The 18,437-nt window shown below is 37.8% G+C and overlaps 1 protein-coding gene across 1 annotated transcript in view; it reads left to right on the forward strand.

Annotated features, from left to right (window-relative positions):
- Positions 1–18,437, forward strand: part of HDAC9 (histone deacetylase 9) — a 412,038-nt gene that overhangs the window by 340,878 nt on the left and 52,723 nt on the right. Inside the window, 1 exon segment of the mRNA XM_086615076.1 lies at positions 11,554–11,672. Coding sequence (XP_086471202.1) covers positions 11,554–11,672 — 119 coding nt within the window.

Genomic DNA, 18,437 nt, shown 5'->3' on the forward strand with positions numbered 1-18,437 from the left:
AGAACCTCATGAAGTTCAACAAGGCCAAGTGCAAGGTCCTGCATGTGGGTCGGGGCAATCCTAAGCACGAGTACAGGACTGGGTGGAGAATGGATCGAGACCAGCCCTGAGGAAAAGGACTTGGGAGTGCTGGTGGATGAGAAGCTCAACATGAGCCGGCAATGTGCGCTGGCAGCCCAGAAAGCAAATTGTATCCTGGGCTGTATCAAAAGAAGTGTGGCCAGCAGGTTGAGGGAAGTGATTCTGCCCCTCTACTCAGCTCTTGTGAGACCCCACCAGAATACTGTGTTCAGCTCTGGAGTCCCCACCATAAGAAGGCCATGGAGCTACTGGAACGAGTCCAGAGGAGGGCCACGAAGATGATCCGAGGGCTGGAGCACCTCTGCTATGAAGACAGGCTGAGAGAGTTGGGGCTGTTGAGCCTGGAGAAGAGAAGGCTCAGGGTGATCTTATAGCAGCTTTCCAGTACCTAAAGGGGGCCTACAGGAAAGCTGGAGAGGGACTTTTTACAAGGGTGTGTTAGTGATAGGACAGGGGGGCAATGGATTTTAAACTGAAAGGGCAGATTTAGATTAGATATAAGAAAGAAATTTTTCAGTCAGAGGGTGGTGAGGCAGTGGAACAGGTTGCCCAGAGAAGTTGTGGCTGGCCCATCCTGGAAGTGTTCAAGGCCAGGTTAGATGAGGCTTTGGGCAACCTGGTGTAGTGGAGGATTTCTCTGCCCATGGCAGGGGGTTGGAACTAGATGGTCTTTAAGGTTCCTTCCAACCCTAACCATTCTATGAAATTAGATTCCTTTTGGCTTTGTATTTTATTAAACTTCCTATTTGTGACATTGATTCCTTAATACTTAAGGTTCTTTCCTATATGAAAATTCTTCCCTCTGAATATCAGCTATAAACCCCTATTTTTTTCATACTACTGAAATCAGAAAAAAAAATCCAATTGTCCTCCACATGTCATGTTTGGCTTCTTATTTCCCTAATCCTTAGTTCTCTCCAGTCTTTTCTTTGACTTCACTCTTTAAGTTATATCTATAACTCTCTTGCAGGAGAGAGTTTCATATTTATAACAATAGCCTACCTGATGTTACTTCCTGAACCAGTCTGGTACTTTTCTTTGTGAGTTGAGTCCTTCTAGTGATGTTCAATTTAGTTAATTTGTAAGCCATGGCATCCAATTTTCTCTGTCTTGAGCATGTATCATATTTCCTCCGTTTTATTGAGCAAAATGAGAGTAAGGGAAGAGAGGGAATAGGATAATATAAAAGAGACAGGATTCCTCAAACTACCCAGAAGCAACACCAGATCACATTCTAACCAAACAGTAGCTGAAACTGCACCAGAAAAAGTTGTCGTGTCTAACACTGTGTTACCTAGGGATTAGTGCTTTAGTGTGAGCGTTCATCCTGCTCGCACAAATATCTTCTCTCTTTCTCTCTGAAAATTATTTAATTTTTTTTTTTGGAGGGCAGGACGAGGGGGTGTGGAAGGACAAGGATTGAAAAGTACTTTTCTATGTTACCTTGCATTATCTATAAATATTTCCTCTAAATCCCCACTAAAACTGTATCGGTATGGGTTCCATTAAGTGGAATTCAATTTAGTAAAGCGAGAAGACTTGATGTTTCTGTACTTTATAAAACCTTGTCATATTAGAGATGCTGTATTTTTGGCTATCAGAATGAAGACCAGGTGGTCTGTTTAAGTACACGCTAGAGTAACGGGATGGGCTAAAGTGGCCCTAATTCCAATGACAAAGTTCTGCCAAGCATGAGACAAACAAATAGGCCTGTATTTACTAACACAGAAGTATTGGAAACTGTTGCTGCCAGTAGCATCAATATCTTTGTGCTTGAGATCAGAGACACTTCCTGTTGATTAATTTGAGTGTAAGAAAACGTCCATATGTTCCTTTTCTACAAGTGTGTGTTGTTCCTCAGCAATAAACAAGAGGAAGTGATATATATCTGTATCTTCCCTCTGAAAGAATACCTCATAAGAGCTCAAAATAAGGTTAACCATACAAGCAATTTCTGAATAGCATTACTTCAAAGGTAACAACATAATATAATAAATAATAGTGGTTACCCAGAAACTTGTGAAATTTCTATTTGATGATAAGGACAGAAAACCACATACAGAAAATACCTTTAAAAGTAGATGTGAGTATACCGAAGGAAATACAAGATAAAGCAAGAAAGCATTTGCAGAAGAATATGTAGAGACCTCAGAGAAAAAAAAGAAACTTCTTGTACTTTGTATTCACAATCATGTTGATGAATACAGCATGTGAAAAATTATGCTTTTTCAAATGGCCATAACCTTGATGAATAATTTGATTTCTAGAAAATGTTTGGTTTCTTTTCATTTAAAAGGAAAAAAAATCCTCCTCTGGGAAAAATGCACTTTTCAGAAATTTAGCAATTTGTGGTACAAGTATTTTTTCCAAGGGATTTCTGTATCTTTTATCCGTTCAACCTGTTGCTCCCGTAAAGAAATGCAACCCCTTCAATTCACCTCCCCAGGCATTTTTAAATAAGATTTTCCCTCCTTTCTTCCCCACATCTCACTTTTGCAAGAATTGAAAACTCCTTTAAACTTCTCTAGCAATCACTTCAGTGGTGAAATAAGTGGATAGTTAACATTGCAAACTGAGCTGTTATACAATCGATAGCAGTAAATTTGGGTAGCGTATTTTCCTCATTCCTGATGTTTGTCAAACTGTATACTGTACACTCAAACTGGAAGCTTTTCTAATTTTTTTTCATAAAGGAGGAAGGTAGATTTTGGACTTAGAGACAAACTTCATACTCCAGAGCCCTCTTCTCTTTTCAATTTATTCAGAACGCCACCATTTCCTTCTTTTCCTCACTTCTACCATTCCTCTGGAGTGTAAGTAAAATAGGTATTGTGCTCTCCTTTCTCTTATACTGTTCTTAGATTGCTAAGTAATTTTCAAAGTGTCAAGTACTCTAGAAAGACACTGAAAGGTAGAATATGCTCAAAATATGCTTTTTCATAGACATCAAATTCCTCAGAAAGGATACTATGGTCATTAATTTTTGTGAACTCTATAAATGTAACACATTGTGGCAAGGTTTCTACCTCTGTATTTAACTGTTTCTGATATTGGAACACTTACTTTTGTCTTCTTAGGAGCAATCTTATTATTATGTAATAAGATTTACTGATTGCAGTGAACTGTTTTAGTAGTAGTGTTAGTTTATTATGTTAACGTTTTAGGACAAGTCCACTGATTTTTATGATAAAATACTATTAAAAGAAGTTACTTAGTAGAAAGGCAAACTTATAGTTGTTTTGTTCTAGAAAATACTGTAGTGTACTCAAGCTGATTAGAAATAAAATATTTTCTAAGAAGCCATGCAAATTTAAGACAGAAAACTTAAAATACCCCTAAAGGTGATTATTTAGGGCGGAAAATTTCTAAAGATTTGTTTGGTTGGTTGTTTTTGGTTTTTTTAATCATAGAATAAAGTAATACAAGAAATGGGCACCAAATTGATTTTTCTGATAGGAACATGTTACAGCATGAAAACTAACTGCTAGCTTAAATAATACTTGAGGGTAAAATTTGGCAGTGTATATGCATGTGTCAGTACCATTTACCATACATGTAAATTTCTTTGATAGAAAAACAATTGACTTGAAACAGTGGGATTCCATATTTATTGCATTTTCCTTTCTCAGTGTTGGTGATACTATTTTAAGTCATGCTGTGTTTTATTTTAAGCCCCATCTTTCGAATTAAACCTCTATTTCCTCCTTCTCATATATCATGTTCAGTTGTATAGCTCAGTCCTTTAGCTACCAGCTGGAACTTAGTAAATAAGTTTTATTTATGACATTATGTGTTATTTATGTTGCACAAGATGGCATGGTACCAACCAACTTTCTTTGAGATCTGGGAAATAATAAGATGTAAAAAGATGGTAAATTTTTCTTTCATCACGTCAGTGCTTCCACAAATAAAACTAAAAAGACAGAGGAACATTTAATATAAAATGGAGATTTTTTAACTCCGTCACTTTTCAGGGTAAAGTGTTCTGTAAGGAGATATCCTGCTATTGCATGTGCTGTCTTGGCCTGTGTTTCCATAGAAGGCTTTATATTTGCATTCTGGACAGCTGGAAGTCTTTGATCCTTCCAAGGTAACCTCTTCTTCAATGTATAATCATTTGAGAGATACTTGGACCAATAACCTTTGAGCAAACTTACTTACCCATATTTTTTAGCCAATCCCTTTAGAACTTTGAATTTTACTCAGTTCTGAATATGAATATGCATTGTGTGTGTGTATATACCTTTGCTCATGTTTCCTATAAGTTGGATAATTTTATTTGACAATGTTTGCTATTAATTTTTAAGTGAATTCCAAAAACAGCAAAGTAATATTTTTCCTCATCCTTTTCTGTTTGTTAAACTTTTTCTGTAGATCAAATGCAGAAGAGTCTGTCTAATTACGTTGAAATTACCTTTCTAATAATATTAAAAATTGAAGGATTCAGCAGTATCGTAGTCAATATTTCTTATGCTTTTGGAGTGCTTAAGATGTTGCAATTCCAGCTGTAATAGAATTTAGGAACTTGCATGCAAGATGCCAAAATAATTATTCATTTAAAAAGGAACCCACAATAATAGTCTTAGGCTCTGAAAATGTCTTCCAAAGCCCCCCACCCCAAAACAAATAAGTGAAGCTGTTGGTGCTTCTAAACTTTTCATTCAGTGGCACTAGATACTTCTAAAATTATAACATTTGAAATTACTGACTTGGGTGCATCCTTAGAAGACTTTGGACTCTTTAAACATTTTGGCATGTGCTTAAATTTAATACTGTGTGTAAATCCCAGTGAAATGACTGTGATTTACAGTAGTGAGGAATTTTGTATTGATGTGGTACCTTTTGACCCTTGAAGATAAAAGAAGATATGTTTTGTACCTTCAGAAAGCAAATATGGTAACTATAAATAAAAGTAAGGGCAAGAATATGCTGTGCTTATAAAATATAGAGAAGAAATAAATTCTAAACAGATACAGAAAGAAAATCTATAAGGATAAAAGATATTTAAAAGAAAGATTATAAAGATAAAATTACATAAAAAATATAACTTAGAAACTCATGTCAATAAAATCTGCAGGATTTGGGCATACTTTGGAGGATAATTCCAGGATAAAGCTGATATTCAGATCAGCAAGGAGTTTTGGGGGAAAGTTCTCAGATTTGGCCTGGTGAACTTGGGCTGGGCCGTAGAAATGGCATAAAGAAATGTCATGAAGGTAAACTAAATTTTAGTGAGAGACACTAGTGTCAACACAATTAATACGGAGAGAAAAGTAATTTTCCAATGTTTTGTACAGAAATGCTATCTAACTTTCTGTTGAGAGTAGAAATTACTTGATGCTGCATTACATGAAAACACACACGAACAACTCCTAAAATTATAGGTACTTAAGTTCCACCTACCTATCAGGGTGCATTCAGCAATATATTAAAAATTTGTGTAGTTTAAGGTAGGACAACAGAGTGATTGTTTGGAACATATTTCATTGGCAGGACTGTGAAACTGAGAAACTGTAGGTAGACCTACATTTTCTCAAATGAGAGATTGGGTCTCCATTGGTGGCAAAACCCCTACTCTAACAGCACTAATGCATTTTATATCTATTTCTTGCAAAATACTTCTATAACTGAATAAATAACAGTGCTTTTATAGTGTTTTGTACTAGTTAAAGTAGGGGTCACAGTCTTCTGTGTTTTCTTCCAAGGTTTTTTTCCAGGGACAGCTAAGTACTTTATTCAAGTTTTTTACCAGCATTTAGTTTTTAGCTGATTCATCTGTGAAGTGGGTACAAGAAATGCTTGCGTTAGAGAACTATGCAATCAGAAACAGCTACACTGATTTATACCAGCTGAAGATATGAGCCTTTCCATTTATTAATGTTCTGAAAGTACTTCGAGATTAGTGGATGAAAACACTGGAGGATTTTAGGGGAAAAGCAAATAATTTATGTTACTAAGCCATTCCAATCTGCAGTTTTAGAACAGCATGTATTTTTTTTTTTCTCGGTTACATAAATTACTGTCCTGGGCTGGTATTCCCGCTCATTTCCTTTTTAAATTACCAACACAGCAAAAGAATTGTAGCTATTTGCATCAGCTTAATTTTCTTTGGAGATTTCCAGCTCTGTGTGATGGTACTTGCAGAGTCATTTCTGAGTTGGGTTCTTCTCTGCAATCTCTTCTGGGAGACCAAATGTTTGGGAGCATCCTAACCATGTGCTTTAAATGTACAAAAATAGAATGGAAGACTAAAAGGAACAGTCCCTTGGTAGAATCTCTTTAATGTCTTGCATCTGATGTTCAGATTGGTGGGGAAGGGAGGATCACATGCATGATGTTTTCTCTAGGACTACACCCAACTGAAAGCCATCCTTTGGCTTTTCTGCAGACGGCAGCATACCCAAATGGAACATATTAATTCTTTGGGGAAATCTCCTTAGTGGGACAAAAAGGAATCTTTTCAGCTTCCCAGACACGTGCTCTATTCCCAATACCATCAGACTTAAAGGAAGATCTGCACTACCTTGGGCTGAAGGACACAGTTTCATTGTAACTGCAAGGTTTACTGCAGATAAATAACTCCTGCGATCCAGCTGCTCGAGTTTTCAGGCTTTGACATGTTTATTAATGAAAATGTGAGAGGAAAGAAAGAAACAGTCAGCCAGGCAAGATGCCCCTCTAACTCTGCTGTCATCATTAGGTGAATACAGTATACCAAATATTTATGCTTCTATATGATTCAGGATCACAGAAAATAAATATCTATGTGTTTTATTTTCTTTGGAGAAGGGAGTAGAGGAGAGTCTGAGTCATAGAGGAAGAATAAAATTCACTTCTCTTCTGACAAAACTACTCATTTTGTCAGAGAAGGATCTGAGTATTAACTTCTGTTTTCTGATAACCCTTGCAGCTGAACTGGCTTCAAGCAGGAAGGTGACAGCCTGCCATTCCCCAGTCCATACCTGTCTGGTGACCTATAGCCAGAAGCCAAATCATATTTCTTACTCCTTCTGTGGGTAAGATAAAAACTATTCCTACCTCGATCTGAGTGCAGGCTGCCTATGCACCCTTGCAAAGGATTTCTGATGAGCAGAGTTTTGACCCTTCGCACCGTAACAAATCCTGCCAGCTGCAGTCTGACTTCTGAGCATAGGGTTGGTCTGAGGAATTTGGAAAGGTTAACGTGAATATCTATTAGTCTATGACCGTTGCTAGTTGTATGCTTAAAAAAAATCATATTTTCTGTTATGATCTGATTCAGAGGATTCTGTTCTGAGGCCATTAGGAAGGGAAGTGCTATGGTTATGTAGCTCCTTATCAGGTGGTTGATGGCCGATTTCTTTCTCACACCTTACTGTGCCCTCCAGAGTGCAGATGGGAAAGGACAAAGATACAGGGTCTAATTATTCTCTGCTCCCAAGAGACAGTGAAGGGTCGGGAGCTATCCCTGTCTGCGAAACTGTCCCCACTCTCCTCAGGTAGAGACTGTTTACAAGGGAAAAGTGAGCTTCAACTTTGCTTTGGGGTAAAAAAAAAAAGGGATGGAGTCTAGTGCTTTATGTGGGCTTTCTTTACAGCTGCCATCCTCAAAGCAGTTATTCAGGGATAATGAAAGTTCAGAAGCCTGAGAGTCAGCAAATGTCTCAAGGTTTTATTTATATCCTGGTAAAATTTAGTCTATATTTTTAAAATGCACGTGTATGAGTCCTCATAGCACTTTATATATAGATAGGAAAGTATTTGTTGCTTTCGTGAAGGAATTTACATGTGTATTTGTGCCACAAGGAAGTTCCTGCCAAGACAAGACAAAAGTTAGAGAGGTCCTACCTGCACCAAGTCCAAAACAAATGCTATGATGTTTTCCAGATATTAAGCCACTCTTCTCTGAGTGAAGATCTCATCGTAGTTATTCAAAGAAAGAGCAACCGTAAACATCTGTTGGTTAATGTAGAGGAAGACTGGATTAGAGATTTGGGAACTAGATGTCTATATGGTCCTCTCTGCAATTGAGAAACTTGTGGCTGTCATATTTTTGAATGACCAAATAATAGTCTTGACTGCTGTGGCAAGGACCATAGGCACTCTGAGATGTTTTAGAGAAGAGTCAGGCTTGCTATCCTAGTAAACAGATTACATTTCCATAAGGTCTTTTCTAAAGAAAAGTCCTTAGATTTTCTGTTCAGTATTAGATTAAAAACAATGTAAGATGAGTGAGCTCTGACATTCCAAGTCCCTCAGTATATGGAGAATGAAAGATAAATGAACAATGACAGGTCTTGTGGGCACACAGGTTAGCTCTTCTGGTATGTAGTATGCAGAGTAGCAGCAGCAAAATTCGGTCATAATTTGTGAGACAATATTACAGTAAAAGTAGGATGCTATTCTTCTGCTGAAATTTAACAGATGCTATGTAGATTTTTAGAAGAAAAAAGCCTTTCTTTCAGAAAAACTCTCTAAGGTCTGATTTCAGTCATATGAATTCAGGTAATACCGAAAGCTAGTAACAGAACAGTGAATTCTAAATGCCACTTCCAGTTATTATCCTTACAGCCTTCTCCTTCCTTTAGCTGAGATCCCTATATATCATTTCTGTATAGATTTATGAATATGCTACTATTTCCTGTTCAGTACTATTAAAGATGGTGTTAATAGCTATTCCTGGTGCTTTGTGTTGAAAGACTTTGCTTTCAGTGTTTAATAATTTTACTAATGTTACCCAGTTGGCTGGCGGTTTTCATGTCAGACATATTTATTTGACAAAAATGTTTGAAGAAACTGGCTGAACAATTTTTGCTGCTTCTAAGAATGAGATTAAGGGTCAAATGCATTGTTTTGCCCAAGTTATAAAAAAACGTGCTGACATCTTTACGCTTTTAAGCAAGGTCTTGAAATGTGGTAGAAGTGTGATGATTTTCCCAATGTTCCAAATTATAAAACTCTCAAGAATCTCATTCCGTGTTAGCCTGGTTAGGTTTGTTAGTGCTCAGCAACTTGAGTTTCCAGAGCTTCTGTCTGCACTGAACACACCCCATCTCTGACTTCTGTGCATTGTATATGATGTACTTGTGGTGCTGCTACTTTATTTGGCATGAAGAAATAAAAAACAGAGCCTGACTTGAGTTTGAGGAAATGTGAATGTAGAGGACAAGGGCAAAGCTCAAGTGGCTGCAGATAGGAAGGGTTCTTCATAGGATCCCTCCTTCTTTCATTGCATAAGATATATGGTCCTGTGGGGACAGATCAAGGTTGCATATCAGCCACAGTCCTCATCATTAATCAGGATCCATGCCACATGTGTTGAAGACATGGAAAGTTTAGAAGTACGTGTTGCTTCAAACAACATATAATTGGAGTATCAGAAGGTATGTACATAAGAAAGATAAGATGTGGTTGCATAGGAGATCTTTATTCCTGATGTTGTTCCCTAAATTTGTGGACATTAGCCTGCAAAAATGTTCAGTCACCAAAGTGTCTAACATAATTATTCATATGTGTACTTTGTGTGTAATACATCATGCAACTATAGGGAAAAGACCGAGAAGAGAAGCATCTGACCTCCAGCCTCAAGGCCATGTCAGCTTGAACCTGTAGCAAGCTTCACAGGTTCAAGCAAGCTGTAGATATTTGTTTTACCCATTATAAAAAAACTCAGAGTTTTTTATTCTTCAATTTTCATTTTTTTTACTCTTCAATTTTCTTAAACATTTTATTTCAGTGATTATCTATCCTTACTATTAAAAAGCTTTTCCAGTGTCGGAACTACAGCTTTCCTGCTGCAACTAGTTCATGTCCTATCCACAGTGGAAATGCAGAACAAATTACTCCTTTCCTCTTGCAACAACCACTACATATTCGTGGACTTTTATCATGTTTACTCTCATGTTTTGTGAATCAAATAATTGTAATTCTATTGTCTTTTCCATGTAGGTCACATTTTTTAGAATTTTTTTCTTTCTTTTTGTTCTCTCAAGTTGGTCTAGGCCCTTCTTGAAGTACAATGCTCAATACTGAATCCATACTTCAGCAGTGGCCTACTAATAACGTGAAAAAAGGAATATTCACAAATTATATCACTTTTCCTGCAGATGTTCATGATGCAATTTTGGTGAAATCACCAGAAAAATGAAGTTATCTCTGTCCTTTTCTAATGTAAAACAATATTCATTGAAATGCTGTATGTTCTGATAAAGACATTGACATAGTCTGGATTCTCCTTTTCTCTAACAAGTAAAAGGAACACTTTCCTAATATTAAAATTAACTTTGAGGAAATCAGAACAAAATAAATTCTACAAACAGATCAAAAATAAACTAAAGAAAAACCTAGAGAGTTATTAAAATATTATTAATACATTGGGTTTTTTTCCCCACAGAAAACCTTAGTCTTTCAACAAACACATTATCTCGTTGGCCTAAGTTGATTGATTAAATAGTAATAAATAAATATTGAACTAAGGCAAAATGTGCAAAATTAATCTTCAGATTTTGATCAGTGTAGACCAAGTGGGATTTTTTTGAGTTCCCTCGAGTATATTTGGAATAGAACATTCATTTGTGTATTTGCCTTTTAATATTAGTGATGTCCCCCCTGAATTAGTGCAGTCATTACAGGCTCAGCGTTTGTCGCACTGGTGTAAAAGCCTCCTGACACCTTCCCTTTGGAAAGTCAGCCTGAAAGAAGGAATCTGTGAGTGCAGAATGCAGGGTTTTATCTTCTCCTTCAACACATCTTTAATGTTTTGAGCTTGGAGAATAGCAAAAACAAAGCGACAAAATATCACCACGGAAGGTTGTCAAGGAAAGGGTTAAAAAAAAAAGTGGACTCTTTGTGACTGTGAAGGGCTGAATTCTCTTCCTGACACCAGCAGGGGTTGCTGTCACTAGTTTGTGGTTGTCACATTCCTGTTATGCTTGACCTTGGAAAGGCTTGACAACATAGTCTGGATTTGATTAAGGGAATTTCATGTTTTTCCTTTGCTAGAGTCACCCCCCACCTCGACAAACATTTAAAAATGTTAAGAAGGAAAAAAAAAAAAGTTTGGAAAGCAAACATTTTCCCAAAAGAAATTTATAGTTCAAATTTACACCAAGTTCGCACTAACTGGAGCAGTCCGGGTTTCCACGCAGGCTTTGAGTGCTCTCTGTAAACCATTAGTCACTTCCCTGGAAGAGGCAGCTTTTATAGGCAGCAGGATAAAACAGGCACAGATGTGTGTGTAATATTAGAGGCTTTCACATGTACCTGCTTTCCCTTCCCCCCCCCCCCCCCCCCCCCAATCATAGGAAAGAAAAAAGTGACTACAGAAAGAAATTATTTGAAGCCTTTGACTTTGTTTGGGTTTGGACAGCTACCATGAAGATTGGTTTAATTAAAAGAAATACCTGGTGTTGTGGATTTTTGAGACTGTGGCAATTTATACCATGAAGATAGAAGTTCTAATTTTTAACAGGTTGTTTTTTTTTCACTCTGCAGGACAGTGATTATGCCAGCTGCCAATGAGTTTGATCCTGAGATTGTTCTGGTGTCAGCGGGATTCGATGCCGTGGAAGGCCACGACCCTCCATTGGGCGGGTACAAAGTCACAGCTAAATGTAGGTATTATCATAAGTTGCATGTTCCGAGTCGGTATTTCTTCCACTTAGGAACCTTATTTTAAGAACAGCTTACATCCATGTTTCTATGTGGTGAGGTGACACGCATGTCCCCGAGGGCAGGGACTGTCCATCTGGAGATGCCCCTGGAGCTGTGAGTCTTGCCCAGCTCATGGACAGGGGGAAAAACAAACGTGTTAGCATTTCTGGCTCACTCTTTCTGTTCCTCTTGGCTTTTCAAAGTATTACTTTTCTGGCATTCAAATAACATTTTCGAGGTTTCATGCTTTTCAATAGGCCCCATTTTGCAAATGCTGGAATAAGTTATTTCTCTTTAAATATATATTGGAGATTTCGGACTTTGGAGGCCTAAATCCAATCTCATATTGCTTTTTTGTTATTGTAATCTTTTTAGCTTGATGGCATTAATCCTGAATTACATCAGTGTTCACGAAGGCCAAAATTTCTAGAAGACTACTCTGTTGGATCTCAATGCTTGGATGTCCATTTCAGTCCTCTGAAATGCATGCTCATGGCAGAAATTTATATTTCTGAAGGACAGGTCTGCCTGAGATGTCTCATATGTAGCACTCCAAAGTCGCTAGCTCTTACAGGATATTGTGGCCAAACTGATGCTGAGACTGGGATGTTAAGCAAGGCTGGGCAATGCAGTAACAGTCTGTACAGTAACGCGCACCGTAGCATCGCTGTATATAAATCACTTTCCATGAGACAGCGCAAATGGTTTCCTAATCCAATGCTGTGAATAATTTTCTTCAGTATATACACCTCAATATATCTCAAGAAATACTGTAATAACACTTAAGCAGTTAGCAAATACGGATCTCTGCTGCTAACAACAAAAGCCTTGGGAAAAGTCGGAGAAGTCAATGAGACCTAATGGCATTTAGCACGCTGCACAAATGGACTCCAGCTTAGAGGATTTTGTCCTTCTGACCTCTACTTTTTGCAACAGCTCAGTAGAACAAAGTTGCTGTTTACCTCAGGAGGAGCAGGACAGAGACACATTATTTTATTTTCATTTTAACTGCATGCTGCACAGACTCCCCTGAATACCAAGGATGAAAGGATAGGTGAAGAGCTAGAGTGACTGTCCATAGTGGTGTGCTGTAAAAAGTGAGAATGCAGAGAGCAGTGCAAGCGTCTGCCCAAAACACTCACAGGTGCTAAAGCACAAGTGGATTGGAAAGGAAACATCCCTGTAGCTGCAAATAAGGCACACTGAGATTTAGCACAGCTTTTCAGGTTAATGCAGCGGTTGCACTACAGAGAAAAAAAGCCTAGTAGCCTAGAAGCATGCTTGAGTATCACTTATCAGTGTATTATGATTTTTAGTAAAACATTGGGCATGACAAAGCCCGTTGTAAGAGATTTACTCATTTTTGTTTTCCAAAAACATGGTTCCTGGTCAGAGGAACCATTCCACGAGCTTATGTGGTAGACAAATGAGCTTCCAACCCATATGAAATAGATATTTTGTTGAGAAGCACTGTATAATTATCTGTATTTAGCAGCTGAGAATGCATGCTGCATGTCCCTTAAGTATGCGTCATGCTCCAATAAGGTGCTTTGGCATACATGATGTTCTGGCACAGCAGCTTTGACAACTTAGGTTAGACTGAATTTCATCCTGACAGCAAAGAAAACTCTTTGATATTGGAATCAATGTTAATTTCCATTCATGAATTAATTAGGTAACTCTTCATAACTGTTTTTAGAAACTGAAATCACGGTACATTTTTTAATATAAGAGGCTGCGCATCTACAAGTTGCACATGTGTCTGTAAGCAAAAAAAGGTGATTTACAATATGTGGCTTTTGTTTAAATTAAGGGAAAAGCCAAGATAGACCCAGATAATGATCATGCACTGGAGGGATGAATAAAGCCTTTTGTACAGAGCCAAAGGAATTTATTATTTCCCTAAAACAAAATTCTCCACATTCCACCATACCATTTTAGGACACAGCATACTATATGTGGTATGTAGAAAAATGAACAGTCTATAAAAAAAAAAAACCACTCCAAAGAGAAACATTCATATTAAACACTAAAAATAGATATTCATGCAAATTTTTAATATAATTGGTTTGTAATAATTAGAAATTATGCTCAGAACAATTAAATGCAAAGTAAAGTTTAACCTGTAAATATTCTTTTTTATAAATTGTCAGCACTTTGTGTACACTTAATACATTGAATTTTATGATTTCTATGACTCAATACAAACTTCACACATATAAATTAAGAAGAGATTGACATCAAAAGAGAGAAGATGGGTCCTTAGCTACTAAACTTGCTATTAAACAGTTAGGGAGACACTAGATTCTTGATAAGGAATTATTTATGTCTTTCCTTCAGAGTACAGTCAAAGAGAAAAAAATGAAAACGTGTTAACCAATCAGCATTCCCAAGTCATGAAGTAAAAAACATAGGATGAAGATAACAGATTGGACTAATTACAGCCTTGGAATAACCATATAGCAGGCAATTACATACAGAAAAATTGGTCTACTAAATCTACACAGTTTGAGAGGTGTAAAATATAACCTGCTTTAACTCAGTATTATAATTTTTTGCTATATTGACATGCAATCTGATTTACTGAGGAGTTGTCGTTTCTAACTAGTAAACAAACACCTCAGCAACAAAATAGTCGTATGTATTTTTGCAGCTGATTTTAAATGCATGAGTCTGATGTGTATGTCAAGATTTCTCTCAGTGAGCTGACACTCAGCTCATCTAGAACGGTGTAGGATGGAAGAAGGCCAACTGAGATATGTGATGATAGCAGAGCTAGAAGATATCTCACTTGCCTAATTTATCTCCAATCCCATTAACAAAATCACTATCCGTCTTTTCATTGAAAATAAGAGGCAGTGTTTGAGAAGAATTGGAAGGGAGGTTTGAATCTTGCCTTTCTTATTGCATTTTTCAAATCACTTTCCCTAAGTAAATCTTTTTCTCCAATTGCCTTTGCAATTCTTCCTTGTCTGTTGATTTTTTGAGGAGAAAAATTTTCATTAAGCTAACAAGTATTTAACTAACATTTACCTGGCCCCAAAACAGATATTGTTTATTGCAACATAGAATTGAGAATGAGCCTTAATTAAAACATTTTTTCAATCCCAACTTGAGGATTTCACAGGCACATTTTCCTTTGTGTTGGCTCTTTTTTTTCCTTTGTTCCAATGCTCTTTCTCAATGAAGCGCTAAACATTTCAAAAGGTGCTTGTATATACCTAGGTACACGTACACATCTTGAAACGTATACTCTACCTATGTGCATAAACTTTGTGATGGATTTTATATTCTGTTAAGAAAAAAAAATGAGCTTCAAAGACTTGATATTACTGGTGGCATAGGTCAGAACTTTCTGCTGCTGGAAAGACCTTGGGTACCAGCTATATATATATTTACATATAATAAGACCACCTAGCATAATTAGAAACAATAGGTATACTTTTAAATGCACAACCATTTTGTCCTGAAGAAGATCTTCCCAAAAAAAAAGGATTATGTCTGAAGAGGAGTTTCTTTTTCCAAATATACCTGTTTTTTGTGATAAAGGTACGATCTCCACTCACAAGCTCTGCCTTGCCTGTGTCCTTATACTATGAAAGCTGCACCAAGTTTAACATCAAAAAGCAAAAAGAAAGCAAGGCACATGGCACATTAAACCTTTCTGGTAGTCCTCTCGGCCCAAGGTCTTGCATCAGTTATAGGTGCCAACTCCTGCTCAGGAGCTTCTCTAGCTTTGATGAGGTCTGGCTCAGATTGTCAGGGGTATTCAAGCAACTAACCTCAGATTTTACTTTCTATGGCCCCTCTCTTATGACTCAAGCTTAACTTCATTAGATGAAATAACGAAATATCTTTTGTATTGTCAAGTATCATCTTTAGTGTTGGCACAGCTCTGTCCCTGTTGCTTGGTCCCCCAAGCTGTGTGGTGAAGGTGGATGCAGCAGCGGGAGCTCTCTCATGAACAACTCACTATGTAGAGTAACTATTGATGTCATTGGGATCCCTTTGTTTAGATCAGAGACTATGAAAGTGCTTTAATTTTACTGTAAACTATAATCAGATAAGAGGAAAACATGCTTTAGTTCCTGACTAGCCTAATATTTTTATTACTAGAAATGTGTCATTTTTTCAATAAAGTAACAGATAAAATATCAGCACAATAAATTACATGTTATAAAAACATAGTTGTATCAAATCCACTTTTTGTACTGAAGTAGTAAAAATTGTATCGGCAATAAAGTGTAAGAAAAATTATGGGGGAAGAAATAAGGGGTATAAAGGAGTTTTATATTTAAAACAGTAAGGAGATGCCTAAAGAGTATGAATCTACTCTTGCATCTTATCCTGATTATGCTTAGGTGGAACTACTAAAGATAGAGCTGATATATTCTGTGCTTTATTGTATAGTTAATTTTTACAGCCTCCGCTAAAACGTATTGCATTGGCACACCATTTGAATTCTGTACAGTGAACAAGTCTTAAAAAGAGTTACCAGATCTGATCATAAATTTGCAAGTTGTTAGATTTTGCAAGAGCATTGTTTTTAATTTTAGCTCTGCTGACTGAAGTTCTCCCTGTAACATTATCCTGAGGTGAAGTACTTTCGCTTTGTTTTATAGAGCAGCCCTTAGAATAATGCTTGTGTTAAAGTCACTGAGATCATCTTACTGTTCAAGTAAATATTGTACATAATTGCTCATTAAATGGTGACCAGTCCATAAAAAGAATAAAGTAAATAGAGAAGTGTCAAGCAAGAATGAAGATTTCTTTTTCAGAGTACTAATCTTCCTGAAGCACTGCGTTTTTAAGGGCTATGGTGATTTACTGGAGTGTTCCTGTTGTTTTACTCTCTTATTCCAAAGATGCTATTTGACACTAGAGTGCAAAATAAGATCAGCAATTAGCAGTAGGAAAAGATACCACTGCAGACATTAGAAAGTAAATTATGTTTTGTCAGTTTGGAGACATGTCTGCTGTTATCCCAAATTTGTGACACAAGGTTGATCCAATGTCTAGAATATAACTGACTCTCATGAAGCTGATTTACAACTTTAAATGTTTTACTTGAGAAAATCGCAGTAATTCCCTTAACTTACAAAAAGCCACGTTATGCTGTGATACACCCCATTCAAATGGGACCAATGAAAAGAGTGCTAAACCTATGAACAGTTTCCCTCATCATGAGCCTTCGGCAAGTAGAGCTTAGAGGACTTCACTGTAAAAGTGCACAATCTATCTGATTAATCACAGCAGAGGAAACAATTAATGCTCTATACAATTTGTTTCTGAAGGATATGTCAGCCTAAGTGGTAGAAATTAACGTGTAAAAAGAGCTGCTGACTTAGATGTAGCCTATGGGTCTTCCATCAAGGAATCTCTTCTCATGGCTGGAACTGGTACTTCTCAGAATATAAGAGCAACCAGGTTGAGCTTGGTACCAGTCCTGTTGGTTTCTGCTTTGCCCTTCACATTTCAGTTCAAGCTTCCCACAGGAAGTAATGATTTTTGATAATAGGATCTCTGAATGTAGCATACAATCTTACAAAAATATAAAATATCTAGCATCTGGGGGCAAGAAAATTCAGAAGTATTGTGCACAGTTTTAATAACGAGATGACTGATCACTGAAACAAGTGATCGAGCATGGTGTATTTGCCATCACTGGCAGGCTTTAAATAAGATTTATAAATAGATGAACCTGATCACCTTCTATGATGGGGTGACCCGCCTGGTTGACAAGGGAAGGGCTGTGGATGTAGTTTTCCCTGACCTCAGTAAAGCCTTTGATACAGTTTCTCATAGTGTTCTGGTTGAGAAACTGGTAACTGCTGGCCTGGATAGGCACACCCTCCTTTGGGTTAAAAACTGGCTGGATGGCCGGGCCCAAAGAGTGGTGGTAAATGGGGCTAAATCCAGCTGGAGGCCGGTCACCAGTGGGGTTCCCCAGGGCTCAGTGCTGGGTCCAGTTCTGTTTAACATCTTTATCAATGACCTGGATGAGGGGATTGAATGTACCCTCAGTAAATTTGCGGACAACACCAATCTGGGAGGCTGTGTCGATCTGCTCGAGGGTAGGGAGGCCCTTCAGAGGGATTTGAACAGACTGGATCGTTGGGCTGAGGCCAATGGCATGAGCTTTAATAAGGCCAAGTGCAGAGTCCTTCACTTGGGGTATAAAAACCCCAAGCATTGCTATAGGCTTGGGGAAGAGTGGCTGGACAGCTGCCTGGCGGAGAAGGACCTGGGGGTGTTGGTTGACTACCGGCTTGATATGAGCCAGCAGTGTGCCCAGGTGGCCAAAAAGGCCAATGGGATACTGGCGTGTATCAAGAGTAGTGTGACCAGCAGGAACAGGGAAGTGATCCTGCCCCTGTACTTGGCACTGGTGAGGCCACACCTGGAATGTTGTGTCCAGTTTTGGGCCCCTCGCTTTAAGAGAGATATTGAGCTCCTGGAGCGAGTCCAAAGAAGGGCGACTAAGCTGGTCAACGGGCTGGGAAATAAAACTTATGAGGAGTGGCTGAGGGAGTTGGGGCTGTTTAGCCTGGAGAAGAGGAGGCTGAGGGGAGACCTGATTACAGCCTACAAATACTTGAGAAAAGATGGTGGGGAGGTAGAGGAAGGGCTCTTTACATTAGTGTTGGGTGATAGAACAAGAGGAAATGGGTATAAGCTTAGTCAGGGGAGATTCAGGTTGGATGTTAGGAAGTATTTCTTCTCTG

This window comes from Tauraco erythrolophus, chromosome 7 (genome assembly GCF_009769465.1).
Source record: "Tauraco erythrolophus isolate bTauEry1 chromosome 7, bTauEry1.pri, whole genome shotgun sequence".
NCBI classification, from domain to species: domain Eukaryota; kingdom Metazoa; phylum Chordata; class Aves; order Musophagiformes; family Musophagidae; genus Tauraco; species Tauraco erythrolophus.